This window comes from Crinia signifera, chromosome 1, assembly GCF_055691185.1.
Source record: "Crinia signifera chromosome 1, ASM5569118v1, whole genome shotgun sequence".
NCBI lineage: Eukaryota > Metazoa > Chordata > Amphibia > Anura > Myobatrachidae > Crinia > Crinia signifera.
Genome location: NC_139217.1, coordinates 265,786,313 through 265,812,254, shown reverse-complemented (window position 1 = coordinate 265,812,254; position 25,942 = coordinate 265,786,313). Strand labels below are relative to the sequence as shown.

Genomic DNA, 25,942 nt, shown 5'->3' with positions numbered 1-25,942 from the left:
TCTTCCCAGACCAGGCCTCTAAGGGGGTTTTTCCCTTCACGGCCACTGTAGGTGTTCTGTTTTTCAGGTATACTGCAGTAGATACAGCTTCTGCCCAAAAACTCTTCTCCAGGCCAGCATCGTTCACCATCGCTCGTGCTCTTTCAACGATTGTTCTGTTCGCCCTTTCACTTACGCCATTCTGTTCAGGCGTGTAGGCCATCGTCAGCTGATGCTTTATGCCATGCCTTTTTAGGAAGTCGGTTAGTACTTCATTTTCGTACTCTCCCCCATTGTCGGATCTCAGGACCTTTAGTTTTAGGCCCGTCTGAGTTTCCACTAGGTTCTTGTACTCCACAATTTTCTTGACCACCTCACTTTTCTTCTTTATGAAGTATACGTGTGTCATTCTTGTGGCGTCATCGATGAGAGTCATGAAGTATTTGTAACCACTGGTTGACTCCTCTTCCATTGGTCCGCACACATCTGTGTGTACCAGAGCTAGTTGTGTTTCTGCTCTGCCTGCTGACTTGGGAAATGGGTTGCGGGTCTGCTTGCCTTTTATGCAACTCTCGCACACAGGTCTTCCGGTGTCTTTCACTGTGATTCCTGTTGCCATCCCATCAGCTAATTTCTGGACATTATCATATCCTAAGTGTCCCAAACGTCTGTGCCAGAGCTCCATGGACTCATTTTCAGCAGAGGCTGCCAAAGCTACACATTCATCTGTGTCTAGGACGTATAGTTGGTTGCATCGGGTTGCTGAAGCAATTACAGTCCCTCTTTCATTATGCACCATGCACTTGCCCTTTGCAAACTGGACTCTGTAGCCTTTTGCCTCGAGTACGCTGATAGCGATGAGGTTACTTCCCAATTCTGGTACATACAGGACGTCTTGGATATCTGTGACTACTGTCTGTCCCTCAATTCTTAGTCTCACTGTGATTGTCCCAACACTTGAAGCAGTAAGGATCTTTTCACCAATCCCGGTAACTGTTGTGGGGTTACACTGTGTTAAAGAATTGAACCACTCCTTGTTGCAGCTGAAGTGTCTAGAAGCTCCCGAGTCCATGTACCAGAGATCCCTCCTTGGCTTGTCTGTTACATTTAGTGCTGACTCGTTCTTCTTATCATGCCGCTTGTGCATGTCACTAGTGTTCTTCAGCCTGCATTCTGAAGCCTTGTGCCCTACTTTGTGGCACACATAACATTTGAATGTGCATTTCTTGGGTTTCGCACCCTTTGCTACTAAGGCAGAACCTTCAGCTATGGCATCCTTGTGGATTCTCTCTTGGAACTGTAGTAGTTTGGCTCTCACAACTTCAGTTGTAAGCTTGGTCTCATTTGACTCTAGTGCGACAACCAGAAAGTCAAATTCCTCTGTCAAATTCTGCAGCATTACCATTGCTACTTCTTCCTCATCCACTTTTGCTCCTACACACGCCAATTGCTGAGCTATCGATAGTATTTTATCAATATAATCGTTCATGTCCTTGCATGCATTCAATTTTGTTCCATACAGTGTGCGTCTCAGACTTATCCTTCTCATTAAGCCTTTATTTTCATAAGCACCTTGTAGAGTTGTCCACATGTCCTTAGCGGACTCCTTCCCACAGATAGTAGAGTAAACATGCTGCTCCACAGCCAGGCCTATTGTGCCAATGGCCTTGTCTACCTCTTCTGGGTTTGGACTTTCTCCTGGGGCTATTGTGACTTTCCATAGCTTCTCCCTCTTAAGCTGCATTTCCATAGCGAACTTCCATGTAGTGTAATTCTCTGAGCCTTTGAGCTTTGGAAAGTTCATGCTATGCCCTGTACTGTGCATTCTCGTTAACTCTTCCACAAATGGCAATTTAGAAATAATTCCTTTGTGTTCTTTTATGTACTGCGCTAGCACTTTGTCTTCAGGGGGTTAATCTTCGCGCACGTGACGTGCTGGGCCCATAACCTATTGGCAGAGTGTATATAAGTACGTGCAGTGTGGTTGTTAGACCTCACACTTAGAAGATATAACCAGTTTGAAGGGTTTATTCAAGTGGCAGGCTTGTAGGTTACAACAGTACTTCATGTGTTAACTTCAAGCAGTAATACAACTTGTACATTTGGTAACGACAGTCTCTGGTTGTTACTTAGCTGTAGCGTTTTGGCGCGTGCAGGGTAAATGACAGTCTGCTGGTTTACGCTGCGGTATCTCTCCCAGTCTCGCTGCTGCCAATGATGACTGATCTCCCTGTGCAAAAGGTCACGCTGGTAACGGGTTTACAGCGGGGGCTTGCTCCTATGCGCTCCGGTGCACGTGGAGCTACAAACAGCATGGACGGAGTCACACACGATCTGAGGCACACTCTAACGCGGGGACTTCCTCACAGGAAAGGGTAACGCTGCCAGCAGGGTCAGGGGTCTCTGCCCTGCTATTCGCTTAAGCTACCTGTCACTCAGGGTGACGCTTAACTACGTTGGCTGCAAGGGGGAAAGGGAAGACTGTAAGTCTCACACTAAGCAGTGTATGCGGAGACAGGCGCTGAGCGCTGCAATCTAACAAAAAATTCATCTATAAACTTTTTCAAATGTACTATTAAAGACATAAGTATGGTATGGGATCTGAATGAGAGACTGATATTCTAAAACCACATGGCGACATGCAGGTTTGAGTCTGATTCTCTATGTCAGTAGCGCACGCAGGGGAAGGGGGGTTTCCGAGTACCCAGAAACCCCCCAGGAGTCTAAGGGCCTGAAGCTAAAAGCTGAGGATCCCCTCTTTCCATGAGTACAAGAATTTTTAAAATCGGACCTTGGGAACCGGAGATATCTGACTTCAAAGCAGTGGTCCTATCCAAGCCTGTTAATTGCTCTCCCCAGTCAGATATTTCAGGTTCTTTTTGACATAGAGTTTTTCTGAGGGTATATTCCAAAAGCTGGGACTCTCCCCCTTTGATGGATACTAGTAGCTTGTCTCTACTGTTCCCATAAGGGTGCGAGGGCTGTGTGCTGTGTCCCTCGTGTAACCTCACTCCCAACCCCAACCGAAATCATACTCAGAGACAGTGCGTGGGATTGAATCATTGGCCACAGTTTATTTACCACACCTTAATTACCTTTTGCAGGGTAGGGACAGAGAACAGTGGGCAAGGCAAGAAACCTGTCAATGGCCTACATTGACTTAAACCGCGGGGCGTGCCCCCCGCCTACGCTGTAGGCCCTTGGCTACGCCCCTTACCTGTGAGCCAGCCCCCGCCGATCACCCGGTGAGCCGGTTGGCCCGCCGTCGACAGCTGGAGCCTGGCGTGCGGCCCGACCGAGGGTGAATCTGCAAACCTCAGCTGGCTCCTCCTGTCCCGATGCCTTGCGCACTGCTTCTTCCCGCCCTGCGACATGCTTACAACACTCAACTGTGACAATATTGCATAACATTAAAACCTTTTCCCTTTATAGCTGGTTACCCAACCCCCGCTCAACACTTTCTTGAATACAATACATTCCCTTTGAAACACCAATGTATTCATACATGATCCCGTTAATTTACTTGTTACCTTTATTACTTAGCTTTTTTTTTTTTTTTTAATTCATTTATTTTTTGAATAATACAGTACATATCACACCATTACAGATCACATCATTACATACCACACAACTTAAATGCCTGCTACCTTATGGGTCCCGGACCCTATAAATCCTAGATGGGATGGGTGGGTGGGGTCTGCTTCCTGGCTCTGCTTGTGCTGAATGCTGCCTCCCCCACTAGCCTGGCTATTTAAACCCCTCCCGGCCAGACTCCCCCCTGCTCTCCCTGACTGGCTGGCCGGAGCGCCCGGTGTGAAAAGGGGGGGGGGTCAGGCATACCTGCCTGCCCCCTGACCCTCATGCCGTTCGGACTGCGGTACGCCACTGCCCCGCCCCCCTATGCCGCTCCGTGCGCCATTTTGGCTGCCTGCGCTCCCTTAAGGGTGCAAAGGGCTGTGTGCTGTGTCCCTCGTGTAACCTCACTCCCAACCCCAACCGAAATCATACTCAGAGACAATGCGTGGGATTGAATCATTGGCCACAGTTTATTTACCACACCTTAATTACCTTTTGCAGGGTAGGGACAGAGAACAGTGGGCAAGGCAAGAAACCTGTCAATGGCCTACATTGACTTAAACCGCGGGGCGTGCCCCCCGCCTACGCTGTAGGCCCTTGGCTACGCCCCTTACCTGTGAGCCAGCCCCCGCCGATCACCCGTTGGCTGGCGCGCAGCCGGTTGGCCCGCCGTCGACAGCTGGAGCCTGGCGTGCGGCCCGACCGAGGGTGAATCTGCAAACCTCAGCTGGCTCCTCCTGTCCCGATGCCTTGCGCACTGCTTCTTCCCGCCACTGAGGCCCCTCTACCTGCCCAGGGGCCGAAAAACCCCCACCCTGCCGCCTCCACTTATTTTAGCCCCCCGGCACCTTTGCCGTGCATTGCCGAACGGGTCTCTATCGCCCAGCGACAGGTGCACCTGTCTGACCAAAAATACCTTAGTTCAGGCTGCTGACCATATGGTCTAGTTGCAGCCCTGGCCTCCACCCTATTCATGCGGGAATGGCCACCGCTCCGTACATGCCTCTCCTCTTTGGGCCCTGTGCTTACCCGGCACGCTTGTGCTGCACTGTTGATGACCGGCCTCACATATAGCTTGCCTGAGTTGTGTGCCAAACCTTTCGATTTGCTAGCCAACATGCCCTCTTTGGAATTGCTGCAAACTGTCGCTTGTCCGGGGGGGAGCCCTTGCTATGCACCGGCATTGCTCCTCACCCGGCGGCCTGATTTCCATGTAGTCGGGGCCGGTTGCCCCGGGCATGCCGAGGCCTTGTTGCGCCTGTACAGCTGCCACGTTGCACCCGTACGGCTGCGCCCAGCTTCTACCCTCCCAATCCGTTTTGTGTCTATGCACTTTGCACTGGCCCCTGCTGCTGCTTACCGCCACATTTTTTGTGCTACCGCCATCCCCACAGCGAGCTTAGCTCTTGCTAGGGGCTCGGTAACCCGGCATGCACCGCTAAAGGCCCCTGTGCTGCTTCACTGAATGTGACCTGGCCGGATTGTCGACATTTCTAGCATGAATATCTACCCCTAGATGTCGAGGCTCGAATGCTTGCCTTTTTCCATGTCCTGCCCCTTATTATTGCTTGCACTGAAAAAGACTCTGCATTGTCTTAATCTAGATTCCCGACACACCTATGGCCGCCCGCATGGCGCTCACCCAGGCCTTGGCGGCCTTCTTCCCCTTTAGAATCATCAGGCAAGCCGCTGCCTGGAAGCTTACCTCCTGCAGCTGCCCTTCACTTGAATCCAGCTTCACTGGGCAGACTTGTACGCCCTCCATGTTCTGTTGCGCTCGCATGGGGAGTTGCTACCTTGCGTGCTCCTAGCTACGGCTGGATAATACGTTCCCTACCGTTTCCCACTCCCGGCGCCTTCCTTTGGCCTAAACTTAATATTGGTGCTGTGCCGGGATGCTGCGACCGACTACCAGGACACCTAATGAGCGGCGGTGCTGCTACCTGCTGGCTGTTCACCGCCTGAACAACTGCCCGATTGTCGCCCGCCAGACTGACTCAGTCTGTTGGTGAGCTCTTCTCTGCCCAAGTTGTTGCTGGCACAACTATTGGGCATAGCTCCATGCTGCTCCATGGCCTCCCACTAGGGTTTCCCCTCAGCGCCCACCGCTCTTCCGGTGGACCATCAGCTCCGCAGCTTCTGGCCCTTGCGGCATCTACGAATAACTGGAATTTAAACTTCCCAATACTGACTGCCCGCGGCATGACTTTCTTTGCCCTAATACTTTTACCCAGGCTCCCACTGGGGGAATGACCGTGTCAATATCTGTGGCCCGGTACGAGGGGAACGTAATGCCCCCCCCTGCGCCTCTGGCAGGACTGGCATTCTGTAGGTTTCACCGCAAGTGACAGCATAGCGATGACCCGGGGGGTCCCTGCCCCGCCGGATCTCATCGGAGGCATGCTATGGCCCTTGACCCTATGCGCTCCTGCGGGAAGGAGCCGAATGCTTGGTAGCGAAACCCATGAGATGTCGCAATTCTAACCAAACCTTTTTTCTATGAAAACAGACGTCAAGCTCCTTCCCATGAGGCTAAAAGTTTTGAGGCTAAAAAGCCTTCAAACGCTGAGGGTGCAACCTAAAAGCTGAATTAATGTCTAAACGTCTGCCTCCGTGCTCCCTGGCCCTGCGCTCTTATCCTCCTGACCGCTGAGTCAATAAATGACGGGTGCTGGCTGAGCCCGGGCCTCCCTGGTGTACCCCTTGGGACCGAAATTGGCGGGGTTAGGTAAGGCGCTGCCTTCCTACCCTATGCCATTTTCGTGCTAATCTCCCTGATGGCTTAAGCCCGCCCATGTATTTGCCAGTCCCTGATGCTGCAGATTTTCTTGCTGGCTAATTATCCCCTTTGTCTGCTGTGCTTCTTAGCGCTGGAGACTAAACATGCATGCCCTTTAAAGAAGGGCCCTGCATTTCCATCCGGGCTTACCAAGCCATGTAAGTGAACTAACACCTCGGCCGATGTTCCAATGTCCCTTACCCCTTGGCTGGTGTAGGTAGCTCGGGTCAGTGCCCTGTAACTGACCCAAAACCATCCATCTCACTGTGGTGCCCCCTTGCACCGTGGCTGCAGACCTACGCTGCTGTGCTGAAAACAATTTTTACCTGACTGCTGCCATCCCTAGGCACGCTCCCTTTTCCTTAATCCATTCTGCCTGCCTGTTTGCTAAAGCTCTGCCCTGTTCTGACCATTTACCAATGCTCCACATGCACAAGGGCATGCCGCTGGGCTCTTCCAGCCGAGCGATGTTGGGGCTGTTGCCGTGGCACGAGGGGTGATTGATTGCCCCTCCCCTGCGCCCTTCCACACAAGGGGATGCTGCGCTGCCGGGACTCCCCCCTTGCCTCCCAACTCTTCCATGAAATGCCATGGTATCCATGAGAACATTACTTGTACTGATCTCTCTAACCATGCATACCCTATGGCCCTGCATCTGCCATACAGATTGCCCAACCTTTGGGGGTGCGGAGAACGCAGCCCCCCCTCCTCCTCCCAGACCTAGCATAGCATCTGTGTGCCTGTTCTCACTATGGGGGTGAGATGAACTCAACCCCCCCCCCCTCTCCCTTCCTCCCAGACCCAGCATAGGATCTGTGTGGCTGTTATCACTATGGGGGGTGAGAGGAACACAACCCCCCCCCCCCTCTCCCTACCTCCCAGACCCAGCATAGGATCTGTGTGGCTGTTATCACTATGGGGGGTGAGAGGAACACAACCCCCCTCACCCTTCCTCCCAGACCCAGCATAGGATCTGTGTGGCTGTTATCACTATGGGGGTTGAGAGGAACACAACCCCCCATCCCCCTCTCCCTTCCTCCCAGACCCAGCATAGGATCTGTGTGGCTGTTATCACTATGGGGGGTGAGAGGTACACAACCCAACCCCCCCCCCCCTCTCCCTTCCTCCCAGACCCAGCATAGGATCTGTGTGGCTGTTATCACCCTGGGGGGTGAGGGACACCACCTCCCCCCTCCTTCCTAGGCCAGCAGGGCTACTTCTTGCCGTGAAAACCGTGGCAACTACTCACCTGCCCTCTGGCCGTATAACAAAGGAATTCCTATGGTCTCTCAGGAATGACTTCCATTATACTTCATTGCGCGCGACAATCCATAGCCAATGTCCTTAAAAACAGTTTTACGGTGGCTAAATTATACCCCTCTTGATGGCCGTAAGGCCCTGCCTTTTAATATGGATTGCACATATGTTGTTTTGTTGTCACTCTGTACCGGGACGCGTGCCTTTTTTGACCCGTCCTAGGCACACCTACAACATCACCCATAGCATTGCTAGTATTTGGTTCTCATAATGCATAACCTTCTAGCATTGCTAAACATTCTACATCCCTTGGCATGCTACCTAGCATTGCTAACATTCTGGGTAATTATTGCCCTCCGTTCTTGGCATATTATATCCTGGATAATGCATACTGGCTTACTATTATTATTATAATAATCCTTCCTTTATATGGTGCCACAGGGGTTATGCTATAAGGCCCTGCCTTTTAATATAAGTGCATTTTGCAACCCATCCTAGGCACCCCTACAGCGTCGCCCATAGCATTGCTAGCATTCTGGTTCTCATAATGTATAACTTTCTAGCATTGTTAAACATTCTACGTCCCTTGGCATGCTACCTAGCATTGCTAACATTCTGGGTAATTATTGCCTCCCTTTCTTGGCATATTATATCCTGGATAATGCATACTGGCATACTATTATCATTATTATTATCATTTATTTATAAGGCGCCACAAGGGAAACAGTAACTACCATTGCTAACATTCTGGATAATGTATATACAGCTCATGGCATAGTACATAGTATTGCAAACTTTCTGTATACTATCTACCTCGGCATACTACACGTTTTTCAGGTTATCAACATTTGTCTTACCAAATCCTGTGCGTCGTTTGTTTTGCTCCTGCTTCGATCTTGGAAACCCTCTTCTCATGCCACCCGTTACCCACGCCGAACAATGCGCAAGGAGGTGAGCAAATGGATTCTGGCTGAGACGCCGTGAATGCTGAAGCCACGCCGATCATAGCGGTGCCCGTACTTTGCTGTCCTTGCCTGTTCGCTGTGGCCAGATGGCCTGCCTTGATGCCTTCTCGGCCTGATGAATGTGCTCCTTCCGTGTGGGTATTTGCTCATCTGTGGTGATGTGCTCCTATCTGGTGATCCACGAGTGTCGCCAAGGCCCCAGCCTCGCCGTGTTTCCTTGCCCGGCTCCTGACGCCACACATAGGCGGACTCTTATGCCCTCTGCTGTATCCCCTCCATCTGTGCTGATAAACATGCTCACCCTGATAAAAATATTGCTCCTGCCTCTTCTAAACGAAGTGTGCGGCTGCAGCCGGCCCTTACTGCTGCGCTGTGGTGTTAGCTGCTCTGCGCTGGTGAATGTTGAACGCTTTGATGAGATGCGGCCACTAGGGGGAGCCCCTTCTGGCCGAACTCCTCTGCTGCTGCTGAAATCCTCCCCCGCTTCCTCAATGAATCTGCTGCTGCCTTTGTCCTGCTGGACTCCTCCCCCACTTCCTCCTCGTGCTCATGCTGGCTATGGGAACCAGGCCTGGGAGCTGTATGGCAAATGGCTGGATTCTGCTTCTGTACTCACTCAGATGGCGTGGATAGGTTTCCCCATGTCTTCTGGTGACGACGTTGCTATTGCAGTTTTCCCGGCAGCTGCGAGGCGGGATGACACAGACTGCTGCTGCTCAGCTCCGATCCCTGGCTGGATGCCGCTGGTGATTTTCGCTCCTCCGTCTGTATCCTCTGCCTGAGCCATGTCTTCCTGCTGCTGATATGCTGGTTGTGGCCTCTCCTCTCGAGCCGTATGGATGCTGGCTGTATGCTGCCTCAGTCGCTGAAGCCCCTTCCACACTTTTTCCGTTTGCCCGCAGCTGTGAAGCAGTATGACAAAGACTGCTAATATCCTGCTCTGGTCTCTGGCTGATGGATATCCCCTTTGGTGCTCAAAGCTAGGTAAGGAGACATTGCCCTTTGTCCTCTCAGTGGCTTGTGCTTCGGCTGTAAGCTGCTTCCTGGCTCTGCTTGTGCTGAATGCTGCCTCCCCCACTAGCCTGGCTATTTAAACCCCTCCCGGCCAGACTCCCCCCTGCTCTCCCTGACTGGCTGGCCGGAGCGCCCGGTGTGAAAAGGGGGGGGGGGGGGGGTCAGGCATACCTGCCTGCCCCCTGACCCTCATGCCGTTCGGACTGCGGTACGCCACTGCCCCGCCCCCCTATGCCGCTCCGTGCGCCATTTTGGCTGCCTGCGCTCCCTGAACCATAGATATCAGCCTTCCAGCAGCTGGTTACTGCTCCAGCTCCACACACCTGGTATGTAGTATTGTATACTCGTTGGCAGATTGCTCTGCCTCCTGAACTCTGATCCCCTAGTCCCCAATACCATTTGGTAGGTGGGATTCTCTAGTTTTTAATTCCATTAAAATCTAAGAAATCTATTTCCGGAAACTGGAGATATCTGCAGTGAAGCAAGTTGTCCTCCCACCAGAAAATTATGAATAATTAGCCCACTCCACTATACACCCCTCCTCTGCGTATTAAAGATCCTCTACCACCCTGGAAGTTATGTATCAGGGCCCCTTCATTCAGCCCAATGCCCCCTTCTCCCACCTCATCTCCCACCATCTGTGCAGTAAAGGGGTAATTAGTGGAAATTACTGATCCAGGCCCTACATGCTGAGCGGTTGATATAATACCCCCTACCACCCGCGGGACATCAAAGCATATACTGGGTCACCTAAGTGTCCATCTCCGTGCTTTGCTCCGCCCCTCTGGAAACCCCCTTCTGAAAATCCTGCGTTTGCCCCTGTATGTCATAACAGACATTTCTGCAGAGGTGAGGGATTTAGTGATCATAGAATATGAGATGTTAAGAAGAAGAAAAAAAAAAACATATGCAGTTGCTATTTTTTAAACCAGAGAGTGGGGGCTACAGGGGGGATTCAGTTGTGAGCTGGGTTTGCCATGTGGAGAATAGCTCCAAGATTCACACCTCAATAAAACAGGTTTTCCCTGTGTGGTAAAACATCTCCCCGTGCATTAAACCCTATAAGGCAGGGGTTCCCAATCTTTTTCTTATCACGGCACCCTAGAGTATCAGAATTTTTCCAAGGCACCCCTAGGCCCCAAAATATATATATCAAATTAAGTAGATTGGGTTTATATGTGGTTCTTAGGTTCAGTTATGTGGTAAAGGGCAGGATTTGGTTCTCATTGTACACATTTTATGATTGGCGGCCGCCAGCACTGGTTTTGTACAGAAATAATTGATCATAAATAATTTGAATTGGTCCTGGATGACCAACCCAAGGCACCCCTGCAAGTGTCCCGAGGCACCCCAGGGAGCCGCGGCACACAGTTTTCGAACCACTGCTATAAGGTGTGCCTTTTCACACAACACAAAATCACCTGTGTGGCTTAAAGCATGGGGTAGTCCCCACTAACTGAATCAGCGGCCATGGGTAATGTGTTAAAAGCATCGGGAAAGTTATAAATGGAAGATATGCTTGTCTCAGGTATCTTTATATTAAACTATATATTTAAACCCCCAGGAAAAGGTCTGTTTCTGCAAAATAGACTTGGTTATTGTTTCGGCTTTAATAAAAGCCCTTTCAGGGTTACCGTGGGTATGGAAGGAGAGAGAGGATGGGCCCCATCCATTAGGCCCATTTCTGGTATTTAGCCTGTGTTAGCATGCCATATTCTCTGCTTATAAGCAGAAAGAGTGAATACTTTATTAATGCAATAATGGTCATATTTATGCAGCACAGGCATAGTTAGGTAATTCAATAGCAGCCCAGGTTTATCGCGGGCTGCAATTGAATTACCCCAGGCACTTCTGATCCGTGAGCCTACAGAGTGTGACCCACACAATTCCAAGTTTAACATTCAGACCCTGCTTGTACAACACACATCTGCAGATACAAGTATCTCTAGCATGAGTGCTGGCCCTGACCAATTTGGTACCTTACGTAAGATTTTGTCTAGCTCCCTCCCCCCCCTTTGTGCATTTTTAAAATACTTCAAGTTCACACTAATATACATAATGAAGGTCATTCTGGTCTGTGCGCAACAGTGAGCAATGTTTATGGGCTGAGCATTAATGCTTATGCGCATGTGCAGCCCATCTGTGCGAGCAGAGGCAGTGACTTTTGTAGTCGCCGGCCCGTTCACACAAATCAGTGCGTGTGGCCGCAAACTGCAGTGGCCCCCATGGGAATGCTGGGCGTTCCCATGGTAATTCACCAATGAAGCAGGTGCCAAGGGCGTCAGCTGACGCCCTCAGATGTCAGCTGCCCGCCCTCTTCCCATACAAGGTAGCCACAAATCTCAGACACTAAAGAGATTAGAGCAATCAAATGATTTTTTTTACCCGCACACAATCATTCGTGCGTGCTACATGTTGGGGTGCGTGCAGCAAGCAGGTGTTCATGCAGGTGGAGAGTGGCGTTTAATTGACATTAAATTGAAATTCACAGCTTTGCGAGTCATCATACTGACTTCCTGAAGGGTTAATCAGCCATCTTGTTTTCATTGAAGGGTTAATCAGCCATCTTGTTTCTCTGTGTCTGTCCCTGCTGATTTCAAGGTGGTTATATCCTGGCTCTTTTCCAGTACTCGCTGCTATCATACACTTTGTTACTTTCCTTAGACACTGTACATTCTGTGCTTTCTCATAACTAACGAATACTACACAAGGCGATGTATAAGCCACCCCACAAAGACACTGCTATTTCCCTACCTCTGCACCAAATATTAACCAATCATGTAATTGAACCAGCGTCGTTTGTTGTGTATAAATATGTTGTTTTCGTCATCATTAAATCAGAGTTCAACCTTGTATCTGTGGTCCTCGTTACTGGTCATATCATATGAGGTTGCACTCTCACGGAGCTCTAAGGGGTCTTCACACTGAGGTCAGATAAGGTAATTAATAGATTAGACAATCGATACATCGGCGTATGATCGATTCTCTTCAAGTGGGGGCTCGGCCACCGGGATGCGAGGTCCATTCCTACACAGATGTCATAAAGATTTTACAGTCTGCCTGAATCTGTTGTGAGGTTACGGACATACTCGATCCTGAACCTGTGACACCATGCCTGGGGTATGTTGAATGTCTTATATAGAAGTTAGAGTCTTCTATCATAGAAGTTAAAGTCTTCTATTTTTGTGCACATAACCTGATCTAGGATCAGATGCCGTACTTGGAGTACGAAGGAGACCTGGGGTCTTTAGTCTAAATAGTACCTCACTTTGAACGCCCATTCTTTATTGGCCAATTGTCTTTATTGTATTGTCTTAAAGTATAAGTTTTTCTTTCATTCAATATCCCTGTGTGATTGGTGAGTATACACACTCGTGATATCTGTATTTCCTTGTAAACCGTGCGGCTGGTAAGTTCACGCACAATAACTTCACCATTTGTCTAATCTGACTACTGTATGCCAACAGACTTGCGGACTTTATGCTCTCCTTCTCGGAGTAACGCAACGTGAGGCTTCACATACAGTTCTCAGCAACATAACAACAAGACTCTGTCCACCGTCACGTAGACGGTCTGTTGTTTCACTAACATTTTGTACTTTTATATTTAATGGGATGTATCTAGAGGAAATATAGTTCATATAATATTCAGATAAAGACCAACCCTCACAGTCTGCTGCCACAGGTCCCGACCTGCCTGACTGAAGACGGTGCCCCTGGTCTGAGTATTAAGAACTTTCCACGCTCCCATTCATAGTCAGAAATATTGATACACAATCATACCCCGACATGGGTGGAAATAATAGTAAGAATAAAACAGTCTATCCACCCCCATTACCTAGTGAAATATGTAAGGAGTATGTTGCCCACAAATTATTACCTTGTTAATCCATGAGGTGGACAATATAATAGATGGGACTGGAATCAAGTCCCCAGTATTAATACCCCGATCCCTGCAATATAGTAAACAGCTGCAGATTATCCCCTTAACAAAGCACAGGAGATAACTGACATGTGGAATGAAATCACCGTACACCAGTTCAGCTTTGAAAGATCTATTTTCTGTTGAGCTCTCAGGGTGTACGGCGGATTCCTGCTAGGCTTCTGTGTCTTTGCTGGAAGAGGGGGGTTTGAGGGGGAAGCTGCAGTATTGGCCTCTCTCTCCCTAACACTGAACATCGCTGCCTATTGCAGTTTCATGTAAATAGAAACCTACAGTCACTGAATTTTGGAAGAAATTTAAAAGATGCTGGACTGAGGAAACGGGACTATTTCTTGAAATATTCCCTTTACTCATTTCCACCTTTACCAATAACCTACACCCCTCCATTTCCACGCCAGTTAAACAAAGTGTCTCTTCCCGGACTTCAGACACCCTCCAGGAATTTGAGACCCATTTGTATGAAAAGGAGGCGGCTGGATGTTTTGATATGAAGAAGACTGTCGTCACTTCTACTCACAACTTCCAAAATAATAACAGAGGCCCACCAAATAGACCAAATAGGGGGATCCCACAAAATAACCAGAAAAGACCATATAGACCCCCTCAGGGTCCAACACCCCGTGCGCCTCCATACAACAGAGATTACAACAATACTGGTGCAGTACCAAGACAAACAACTTGTTTCAACTGTGGCCGGAATACACACTGGGCTAGGGACTGTCCACTCCCTCCCCAGAAACCACAACAACCTTACACTCCCAGACCCCAACAGGGACCATACAGACCACACTCAACATCAGTTCAAGACCATGTACGTTTCAGAGTGGACTGGTCTGACCCTGCACATTGACGGGGCCCGGAGGAGGGTATCCCATCTTTTGCACAGTTCACTACTCATTGGGAAGATTCACCCCTCAACACATTATATGTTGATGATAAAAAACTGTCCTTTCTAGTAGACAGTGGGGCAACAACCAGTGTTTTGTGTTCTCTTAACTATGATGGTGAACTGCAAAAGACTACTCCTTCAATGGGAATCAACGGGATACCCACTGACACATACCTGACTGACCCAGTTATCATACGCTCTGACAAGGGAAAACACTTAGGGATACACCAATTCAGGATCATCCCAGAATGTCCTGTTAACTTACTGGGCCGTGACTTGTTTAGTAAATTCCACATCTCCATCTCACCCTCTCCACAAGGGAGTGGGCTCCAAGTCACCTCCCCACACTTTGTGTCACTACAAAATACTCTGGACAACTCACTTGATCAAATTGATGATAGAATTTGGGCCATTGGCCCTTATGACACTGGCTTCATACCCTGTACACCATACAAAGCCAAGCTCAAACCAGATACACAACCCGTGTTTTGCAGACAATATTCACTCTCACCAGAAAAGATTGAAGGTCTTAGACCTATGATACATGACTTCCTCGAACAAGGCATACTCAGGTACATTGTCTCACCTTACTCGACACCTATCAACCCTGTTGCTAAGGCCGATGGCTCTGTTAGATTCGTACAAGACTTGAGAAAAGTAAATGATCTCATTGTTCCTATTGCACCCATAGTACCTGACATCAATTCACTCATCTCAGCAATCCCTGCAAACGCAACCCACTTTAATGTCATAGATTTGAAAAACGCATTTTTAGCATTCCTATAGACACAGAGACCCAATTACTCTTTGCTTTTTCATTTGAAGGTAAACAATTAACCTGGTGTCGTTTACCCCAAGGCTATATTGACTCTCCAGTGGTCTATAGCATAATCCTCCAAGCCACATTGGCTCCATGGCACCCCCCCCATAGTTCTGTCCTGCTACAGTATGCAGATGATCTGCTTCTCTGTAGTGTCACCGAGGAGACCAGCCGGTTAGATGGAATTTCATTGTTAAACTGGTTAGCAGAATGTGGACATAAAGTGTCAAAAGCAAAATTGCAATGGTGTAAAACGCATGTCAATTACCTGGGTTTTGTACTCTCTGAGGGAGAAAGGAAAATCAGTCCACAACGCATACAGTCTGTATTGGGCCTGGTCACCCCAACTACCCAGAAGGATATGTTGTCTTTCTTGGGTATGGTAAGTTACTGCAGACAGTGGATCTCTGATTGTTCCTACTATGATAATATCTTGAGACAATGCACACTCAAAGACAAACCCAAGGTTATACAATGGTCAGATGAAATGTATTCTGCATTTAAAAAATTGAAAGAAATGTTAGTACAGAGTCCCGCGCTTGGTCTCCCGGACTATATGTTATCATTTCACTTGTTTGCAAGGGACACATGTACAACTATGGCGGGTGTACTGACCCAACTTCATGGAGGCAAAATGCGCCCAGTCGCATTCTTCTCAAAGGTAATGCCTGTCACTGTGCAAGGAATGCCAGCTTGTCTTCGAGCACTGGCTGCCTGTGCAATGGTTGTTGAGATGTCCACATCACTTACATTAGGACATCCTACTGTGTTACATACCACACATAATGTCCTCTCCATCCTCAAAGGTCTACACACACAACACATGTCTGCCCAAAGACTCAGCGGCTATGAAGTACTCCTACTAGGGAACCCTTCTCTCACTGTAAAATACGCAACAAACTCAGAAGGACCTGTCCCTGTACTAAACGCACTTTTAGGTCTTAAAGGACCTAACGACGAGGCGCCGCCTCAACATGACTGTACTCTGACAATTGACTCAGAAACTTCACCCAGACATGACATGTCGACTGTGCCTATCCCCGATGCCGACATAATATTTGTTGACGGCTCCTGCAGCCGTCCCAATGACAACACGTACCAGGCAGGATATGCAGTGGTTAAACTTCCAAACACCACCCTTGAAGCAAAGACAGTCCCCTTACAGTCAGCACACGCTGCAGAACTCATTGCACTCACTCGAGCTTGTCACATTTACAAAGACAAACCTGTCACAATTTACACAGACTCCAAATACGCTTACGGAGTTGTTCATGATCATGGGATGATCTGGTAACGCCGAGGCTTCACTGGCGCTGATGGGAAAGGCATATCACATGCGCAACTCATCACAGATCTCTTACACGCAATTACATTACCATCTCAAATTGCCATCCTTCATTGTAAAGCACACACTGGAGGAAAGGATGATATCAGCAAAGGCAACGCTCTTGCTGATACCGCTGCTAAACGTGCTGCCACTATAGCAACATATAACCTCACTCTTGCTGTCATCTCGCCTCCTTCGTTAGATGATACATACCTACTGACAGAATTACAGGCTGCTGCCTCTAATTCAGATCTATCAGATTGGACATATTCAATACTGCAGAAGAATCCACGGACTGGATTAATCTGCAAAGAGGGGAAACCATGTATACCCCAAACCAGTGCATCATTGTTCATAGTACATTACCACGGAGTAGGACACCATAGTATAGTAACAACTACTTTACTCCTCTCCAATGATTTCTACATTACTAATGCCAAAGAACTTGTAAAACAGTACATCAGTAGATGTATAGTGTGTCTTAGAAACAACCCAAACAACCCAAATAAAGCAAGACACCAACATCTAGAATACCCAACCACACCATTCACACATCTTCAAATAGATTTTACACATATCAATAATGCAGGAAGCTTATCCCACTAAATCAGAAGATGCAAAAACAGTAGCCCGCATACTCACGCGAGAGATCATTCCGCGCTGAGGATGCCCGCTCCAAATCAATAGCGATAAAGGTTCAGCCTTCACAGCCAAAGTCACAGCAGAATTAGTCAAAGCACTGCAAATAGAATGGAAGTTTCACATTCCATATCACCCACAGAGAATGACTCCACAAAAGACTCTAGGTTACTCCCCCTTTGAAGTACTGATGGGCAGACCTTTCCCCACTCCCTGGGCAAAGAACCCTTTAGTTACCACAGAAGGAGACTTAGAAATAATAAGAGAAGAGTACGTCAGATCCCTAATACAGAAACTTAATGAAGTTGAACAAAATGTTATCTTTAAGAATCCTTCTCATCCACAGATACCCACTCACCCATTTAGGGTTGGAGACAAGGTCGTTGTAAAGATCCTACCCAGAAATAAGCATCCAGGAGATTTCACCTACGGTCCAGAAACAGAAGTGGTCGCGGTTACCAGGACGGCTGTCCTCACCGACGAAGGACCAACGTGGATCCATGCATCCAGAGTAAAGAAAATTCCACCTCCACCACACGTCAACACAGAGGTCGACACCGATCCCGAGACTGACACAGACGGGACGAGAGAGGTAATAACGGGAGCCAGTGGCTCTGACCTCCAACTTGGAGAAGACCTGCCGGCTGGAGGTGATGAGGAATCAGGGGTACAACATTCTGAAGCCGAGGACGACGCTACAGGATATGACTCCCCCCCACCTTAGCCCTAGTGATTTTATTCGGGCTTGTTCTTTATAACTGTTTTGCTGAAGTTGATATTACTCAGAATGATGGACGTTTTACCTTCTGGTATAATTCTTCTAGTACAACTGTTGCTACTTTCATATTTTCTTATTGTGATATTGTATCTTGTTCAAACAATCAAGGCGGGAATCGAGAAGAACCACCGCTGCCCTGGCTGTGTAACATCCAACACACACCACACGCTGTAAGTCACGTATATATCTGTGTCACTAGTACTTACTGGGGAGATTCTTGCAACTCATGGGGGGCTGTTGGGTGGAACACTAGAGCAGATACCACTGCCTTTGATATCAGCCAAGACTGGGGATATTACCCCGACGTTGGCATCCATAAATGGTCCAATGGTCGATCCTTACTAGCCCGTATGTCCCTACGAAAAAAAGGGCACCTGCAATGGCCAATTTATCATTAACTTAGAAAACCCGACCCCCGGTGATGCCGGACTATATGTCTTGGGTAAATATCAATCAGGGGAAAACGGGGGCCCAAGAGGAAAATTCCATTTAAAGGACATGTACGATAACCCAGAATACACCGCCCTCAAAGCCACTGTAAAACCTAAAACACCACCATCATTCCTTAAACCACATGTCACTACTTTTAATGATATGTTAGCCATTGATAATCCCACGTATGAAGATACCATGTCTATGGAAACAGGTTTCTCTGATGTAAACTATTGGTTAGAATGGATGAAGTATAATGCCCGCAAGGTTAATCAAACTGATTGCTATGTGTGTGGAAAGTCCAGACCCCATTTAGGTACTGTACCCATACACATACCACCTGAACAGGATAAATGCTTTTTTAGTTTATACACTGACACTGTAATAGAAGAAGCCAAATGTGAACAATGGAAAAAGGAATACCCCATTATGACAAAGAATACCAACCCTGGTAGTACTATAACTATTTACCCCGGTAATTACACTTGTTATTTCTCTAATAGTACTGATCAAAATGTTGTACAATTGAAATTATTTCCTGATGGGTATTGTGCTGAAAGAAGACATATCACCATACCCACCATGAAGAAATCTTTGGGAGATATCTATTTTATCTGTGGAGATATGAGGCTGAGGACAAAACTAGACAACCCTTGGAAAGGAGAATGTGCCCTGGCAAAGATTATCATGCCCATTCACATCCTCCCAGCCAACCTTCCTCGGCCTCCTCCCACAGGTAACACAAACACACACTCTAGAGCTAGGAGAGATGCCCCCAAGGAAAGTTTCGATCCACATGTGTATATCGATACTATTGGTGTCCCCCGGGGAGTTCCAGATGAATTCAAGGCTCGAGATGAAGTCGCTGCTGGCTTTGAGTCTCTGCTTCCCCAGGTGACAATCAATAAGAATGTGAATTGGATAAATTACATATATTATAACCAGCAACGTTTTGTGAATGATACTAGAGATGCTTTAAAAGGTATAGCTGAACAGTTAGAAGCCACTTCTCAAATGACTTTTCAGAATCGTATGGCTTTAGATATGATGCTTGCCGAGAAAGGAGGAACCTGTGTGTACATAGGTAAGATTGATGGATGCTGTACTTATATCCCAGACAACACAGGTCCTAATGGGAAAACTACCCTAGCTATTAAACATCTAGAAGATTTATCCATCAAACTCAAGAAGAACTCAGGTGTCACGGACCCCTGGAGTAGCTGGTTTGGATGGCTAAACGATTGGAAACACGCACTAACACAAATAGGCATGTTTATTCTCATTTGTACTTATGATAGTAGGATATTGTGTCTTTCCCATATGTAAGAAGATTGGTTCCAAGTACCTGGATAATGTAACACCTGCTATGTACACTGATCTCGCCAAAAGCCTTCCCTCACCAGAAGATTATAGTGAATATGTTAAAATCCATCATACCAAACAAGATGCCATCTACAAGAATCAAATTGTCTAAAAAGGACATTGATTCTAAGAGGGGATTGAAGGGTTAATCAGCCATCTTGTTTTCATTGAAGGGTTAATCAGCCATCTTGTTTCTCTGTGTCTGTCCCTGCTGATTTCAAGGTGGTTATATCCTGGCTCTTTTCCAGTACTCGCTGCTATCATACACTTTGTTACTTTCCTTAGACACTGTACATTCTGTGCTTTCTCATAACTAACGAATACTACACAAGGCGATGTATAAGCCACCCCACAAAGACACTGCTATTTCCCTACCTCTGCACCAAATATTAACCAATCATGTAATTGAACCAGCGTCGTTTGTTGTGTATAAATATGTTGTTTTCGTCATCATTAAATCAGAGTTCAACCTTGTATCTGTGGTCCTCGTTACTGGTCATATCATATGAGGTTGCACTCTCACGGAGCTCTAAGGGGTCTTCACACTGAGGTCAGATAAGGTAATTAATAGATTAGACAATCGATACATCGGCGTATGATCGATTCTCTTCACTTCCTATATCTCAATGCCAAAGAATCCCTGCAGACTCTGGCCCCAGCCCAAATAGGAGTGTCTTCAGCCACCACACTTACCTTCTTTGGTGCCTTCTGGCTGCCTGTCACAATAGCTCCTCTGCTCTGCCTGTCTCAGCGGAGCTGTATGACATCATGTCATCACACACATTGCACCACAATGAACGAAAAAATATTTTATGACACTGACAAAGACTGGTACTGACGACACTGGTACAATATAGCTACAGCTCAAAATTGATAATTAGAATTTATATGCTCAGTCTACCCAGATGCCCTTCTCTGAACAGATTATGGGGGCGTTGAGAATTCTAAAGAGGTATACTGACACTTATTAGACCCACCCTAGTCATTATAGCTTTTTTCGTACAATTATCATGATCGTTAAAGGGCATCGAAACTGTCTGTTATAGCCCTTTTGTGTGTTTTAAGCTTGAGAACTAAAATTGTGCTGGTGCAGATTGTTTTATTGTATGCAAGGGATACACTAAAAATGTAGCGTCTAGACTCCAATAAATAACAACTTGGTCTTGAACTACTCTACAAAAACAAAGGCACCATATTTAGGAAAGAAGGCCCTCTCCCTGCTCAATTTTCCTTGTACTGTTAAAAATCTCTGTGTACATGCAAAGGCCACATACAGTATTTGTTTTAGTGGAAAATTTGTACCGTGTGCAAATTGAAAGACACTGCTCCAGGCCATTCTGCGATTTATAATGAACGCCTGTATTGTTTAAATCATTATTTCATTGGATTGATTTGTCACTCAAGTAAATGTGAACCTTGTCAGAAGTCAAGCAGTGATAATGGTACATTACATGCCTTGTTAAATCATGTGGGGCAGCCTTTTACATTGATTTCAATGGTAAGTGTCATCTTAAACCATTTCATATCACAGATGATTTATCTTTGGTCTCAGCAGGAATTTGTAGAGGGTTAAAGGGGCACTTTAATCGATCCCCTTCCCTTGAAGTAAGTCTAGTTCATAAGCTGTCATTACACGACATGTGCTGTAATATCAGCCTGTGTTGTGTAGCGATGTGGCTGGCCATTTGATATCATTTCTGAATTTACAGTAGCACGTACATATGGCTTCTGTCTTTTGGGCACCCCTGGAATTGAATCAGTAATTCATAAAGGGTTACGGTAAGATTGCAGTTGTATCACACCTGGAGGAGGTGTTGAGATGTTTGGTGCACCAGAGACCTACAGCAGATGCTTCTGGTATAAACCAGCAGTGACATAGTTAATATTGATTATTAAAAAAAAAAGAACACAGTTTGAACAAAATTCAATTTTCAAGTCACACTCTCCAAGAATTTAACAAAACAAATGAATAGCTTTCTCTTGTTTGCTTCACGGCTCACATATATTTATTTCCAGTTTCATAGAGTGAGATGTAAGCTTGAAACAAGCATTTATTTCAGATTTGTTCCATGGTTCAGATTTGCTGGATAAGTGAGAAATCAACCCAATGAAATAATGGGTAAGGAAGGATGACTGCAGCTGTGAGAATTGATATAACTGGTGGGCTGAAAATAGGACCATTTAGCCTGCAGGGAGAGATTAAACGACAGAACCGCATCTACACTGTGTTTCTGTATCCTTACACATCCTGATAAAATAGGACACAGCACGAAGTCTTTTGTTTCCTGATCTCCATTTCTGAGGCAGGTTATTGTTTTACTGTTCAACCTGCCTGCAATGATCTACAACAATAATGCAGTCAGCTATAGCTATCTGATTCTCCACAGCTGCATATTATTATTTGTAGCTATGTCCTAGATAATCAGCCATCCACATCTCTAAAGTCTTGTGATTTACTTTGCCTTTGTTTTCTCAGTACACACGGAAATCTATATCTGTACACCAGCTGCATGACGCTACTGCCAATTAATGTTAAACACTGAGTATCCCGGTGGAAAATAACCCCCAGCTAATTTGCAAAGATACTGTTACTTATAGCAACTGATATCCCTAAGAGCCCATAACCTATGCTTCGTGGAACCTTCATTGCAGATAAATGGGGCATTACCATGGTAAGGGTGGATGAGTATCATTGTGGGGAAGAAAACATTTCCCAACACTACACTTTTGTTCCAGGACTGATGTTACTTTACACAATAATGTACAGTGATTGTGACCGCTATCTTTTAGCTGACACAATGGCTCTCTAGTGACAGTGGTTTAGCTTTGTTCTACACTAAGGGGGGCATTCTGATTCAATTGGTCCCCCGCGCATCCGCATGGGGGACCAATTGTTTGCGACTGTGCATGCACATAGGGTTTTTTGCCCATGTGAAGCTGCTATGGGCAAGCGCACACAGCACTTGCACACAGAAGTCTGGATGGGGTGGCGGGCTGGGCAATTGGAATATGGGAACGCCCAGCAGGGCCGGCTCTACCACCAGGCAGCTTTAGGCAGTTGTCTAGGGCACCGGGATCTGGAGGGCGCCACCAAGTCTGCCTATCAAAAAATCAATGATGTCTGTAACGATCCTTGTTGTAATTAATGCAGGTGGTTGCTGTGGAACTTCTAAGACCTCACCTCCATGCTTTCTCTAGAGGCATACTTCCCTACTGTGCTGCCCTCTCTTCCTTGTACTCTGTTGTGGGTGGCAAAGGGGAGGGTGCTGGGGGCCTCCAGGGAGAGCAGGGACTTGCCAACCTTCCTGGGGGGCTGGGGGCATCACTCGTCTTTGGGAGGCTCCCTGTCATTCCAGAATGTTAGGCAAGTATGCATTAAGGGGTTGGAAGATGGTTATTAGTGGCAGTATAGGGGGGGGGGTGGCAGCAGTTTGAGGTTTTGCCTAGGGTACGGAGAAGCCTTACACTGGCCCTGACGCCCAGCATTTCATGGGCATTCCCATGAGAATGCTGGACGTTCCCGTGCTAATTGCCTGGTGACGCGGGTGCGGGCAGCTGATGGCAGCGGATGTCAGCTGCCCGCCCTGTCCTCGTACAAGCGCCCGCAGATTAGGGACACCATAGGGGTCTCAGATCTGCTAGCGCTGCAGAAATAATTCGATGGTCGCCGATCATCAAATGATTTCTCCCCCACACGAAAGACTGCGAATTGATGATTATGCAAATCACACATTTGCATGCCTGCGGGGGTTCAGGGGGGTGGACTTGGCAAATTCACAATCAACCAGAATAAGGGCCTTAGAGTCTGATTCAGGTTGGTTTGCAAAAGCACATTCCATCTTTAATTGACAATATCATGTGCACTGCAGGTGGGGCTGTGCAGAGAGAGTTACATTTGGATGAGTTTCTGTGCAGAGTAAATACTGGCTGCTTTATTTTTACACTGCAATTTAGATTTCAGTTTGAACACACCCCACCCAAATCTAACTCTCTCTGTACATGATAAATCTTCTCCACCTGCGGTGCATGTGGTTTTGTCCATTAAAGAAGGACTTTGCTTTTGTGAACCAACCAGATTCAGGCCCTTAATTTCTCTAGTGTATCTTTCTTTTCAAACTGGCCATGTCTTCAGTGCCAGATTAAGGTCTAAATGGGCCTGGAGCTGAAAATTATCAAGGACCTATTATGCACAATAATAGGGGTTGTGGTCAACACATAATAATGTGGGGCGTGACCAGTGTTCTCTCTATTTGTGTAAATACCTTCAACTAATTATATATATATGCAGGGCCGGACTGGCCATCTGGCACTTCTGGCAAATGCCAGAAGGGCCGATGGCCTTGTGGGCCGGTTTTCTGTATACTGAGCGCAGCGCGGTAATTAGTGTAAGAGAGAATGACAGGTCCCACGGAGGAGACAGAGAGAGCCGACGACGCTCCCCGCTCTGCATTCTCTATCATTTCTGCTGTCCTCCTTCCGGTCTGCGCTGCACTAGTACTACCTGTCACAGTGTATATGACAGGCAGCAGCACCGGAAGCTTATTCACTTACAGAGCTGATCTGTAACTCCCAAGATGTCCGCACAGGCTGGCAGTAATAACTGCATCCTCTGCCTGCTGCGTGATGGATTTCTCTTCCTGCTACTAAGCACGGAAGTTTTCACTCTGCAGTCTGCACTCCGATTACAAGCCCGGCCCTCCCCCTCTACAAGCTGCTGCTGCTTCACATCACAGGGAGCCTAGACAGACGACAGGAAGATTTAACCCTCTGTCATCCTGGTTTTTTTACAGTAAGCTTCAAAAGTGTGTTTAATTTTTGTGTGTGTGTGTGTGAGGGGGTAATGGGCATAATGTATTGTGTCATATTCTGTGGTGGGCATTACAGTTTGTGCCACAATGTGTAATGGGCATTATGGTGGGTGCCATGATGTGTAGTGGGCATTATGAGGTGTGCCAAAATTTGTAATGGGCTTAATGTATTGTGTCATAGTCTGTAATGGGCATATCGGTGTGTGCCACCATGTGTAATGGGCATAACGGTGTGTGCCACCATGTGTAATGGGCATATCGGTGTGTACCACCATGTGTAATGGGCATAACGGTGTGTGCCACCATGTGTAATGGGCATATCGGTGTGTGCCACCATGTGTAATGGGCATATCGGTGTGTGCCACCATGTGTAATGGGCATATCGGTGTGTGCCACCATGTGTAATGGGCATAACGGTGTGTGCCACCATGTGTAATGGGCATAACGGTGTGTGCCACCATGTGTAATGGGCATAACGGTGTGTGCCACCATGTGTAATGGGCATAACGGTGTGTGCCACCATGTGTAATGGGCATAACGGTGTGTGCCACCATGTGTAATGGGCATAACGGTGTGTGCCACCATGTGTAATGGGCATAACTGTGTGTAATGCCTCCTTTTTGTAATGCCACGCCTCCTTTCCATGAGACCACGCCCCCTCTTCACAGCGCAAGGTGGGCCTGTGTGCTCAAAATGCCAGGGCCGATTTCTGTTCCCAGTCCGGCCCTGTATATATGCATGGAAAAGGCAGGGAGCTGACAATGGAAAAAATGCAGGGAGATATATTGGTGGGTGCCCTCCAAAGCTGCACCTGCAGGACGCCAATGTCCTAAGATACTTGCGGGGTGAGGCGGCACTCCAGTCATAAAAAAATACTGAAAGCCAAAACTTGGTAGACAACATTTCAGCACCTTTTATGTGGTCACCTAAGTTTACCTAACCCTAACCCCTTATACCAGTGGTTGCCATTTTTTCAAGGCACCCCTAGACCAAATGTTTCTTATTGAAAAATTCAGAAACAAATATTAAATTGAGTCATTTGTATTTATACATTATCCTTATGGTGTGGGACAGGATTGTTATATTGACCATAAATAATTTGAATTGGTGTTGAACCACCAACCCAAGGCACCCCTGCAAGTATCCTGAGGCACCCCATGGTGCCTAGGCACACAGTTTGGGAACCACTGCCTTATACAAATCATGCAACACAATAGTAACCCCCTTATACTGTACTTGCCTCTTACACATTATGCCACATGGAACAAGCCCAAATTCACACTATGGCACACGGATTGAGTCAAAATTCACGTTATGCCATACAGATTAAGGCAAAATTCACATTTTGCCACATGGATTGAGCCAAAATACACAC

The 25,942-nt window shown here is 47.2% G+C and overlaps 1 protein-coding gene across 2 annotated transcripts in view; it reads left to right on the top strand.

The window, feature by feature from the left end:
* The window catches only part of LOC146074562 (uncharacterized), a 91,424-nt gene extending 71,191 nt beyond the window's left edge, over window positions 1-20,233 (top strand). Inside the window, exons 1-2 of one of the 2 annotated variants that reach the window (XM_083182825.1) lie at window positions 12,087-12,509; window positions 17,534-20,233. In XM_083182825.1, coding sequence (XP_083038951.1) covers window positions 18,464-19,723 — 1,260 coding nt within the window. In that variant the 5' untranslated portion in view covers window positions 12,087-12,509; window positions 17,534-18,463 and the 3' untranslated portion in view covers window positions 19,724-20,233. Of the gene's footprint in view, window positions 1-12,086; window positions 12,510-17,533 lie in introns of those variants that run through there. The other variant, XM_083182834.1, reaches the window with a different exon arrangement.
* The last annotated feature ends 5,709 nt before the right edge of the window (window positions 20,234-25,942 follow it).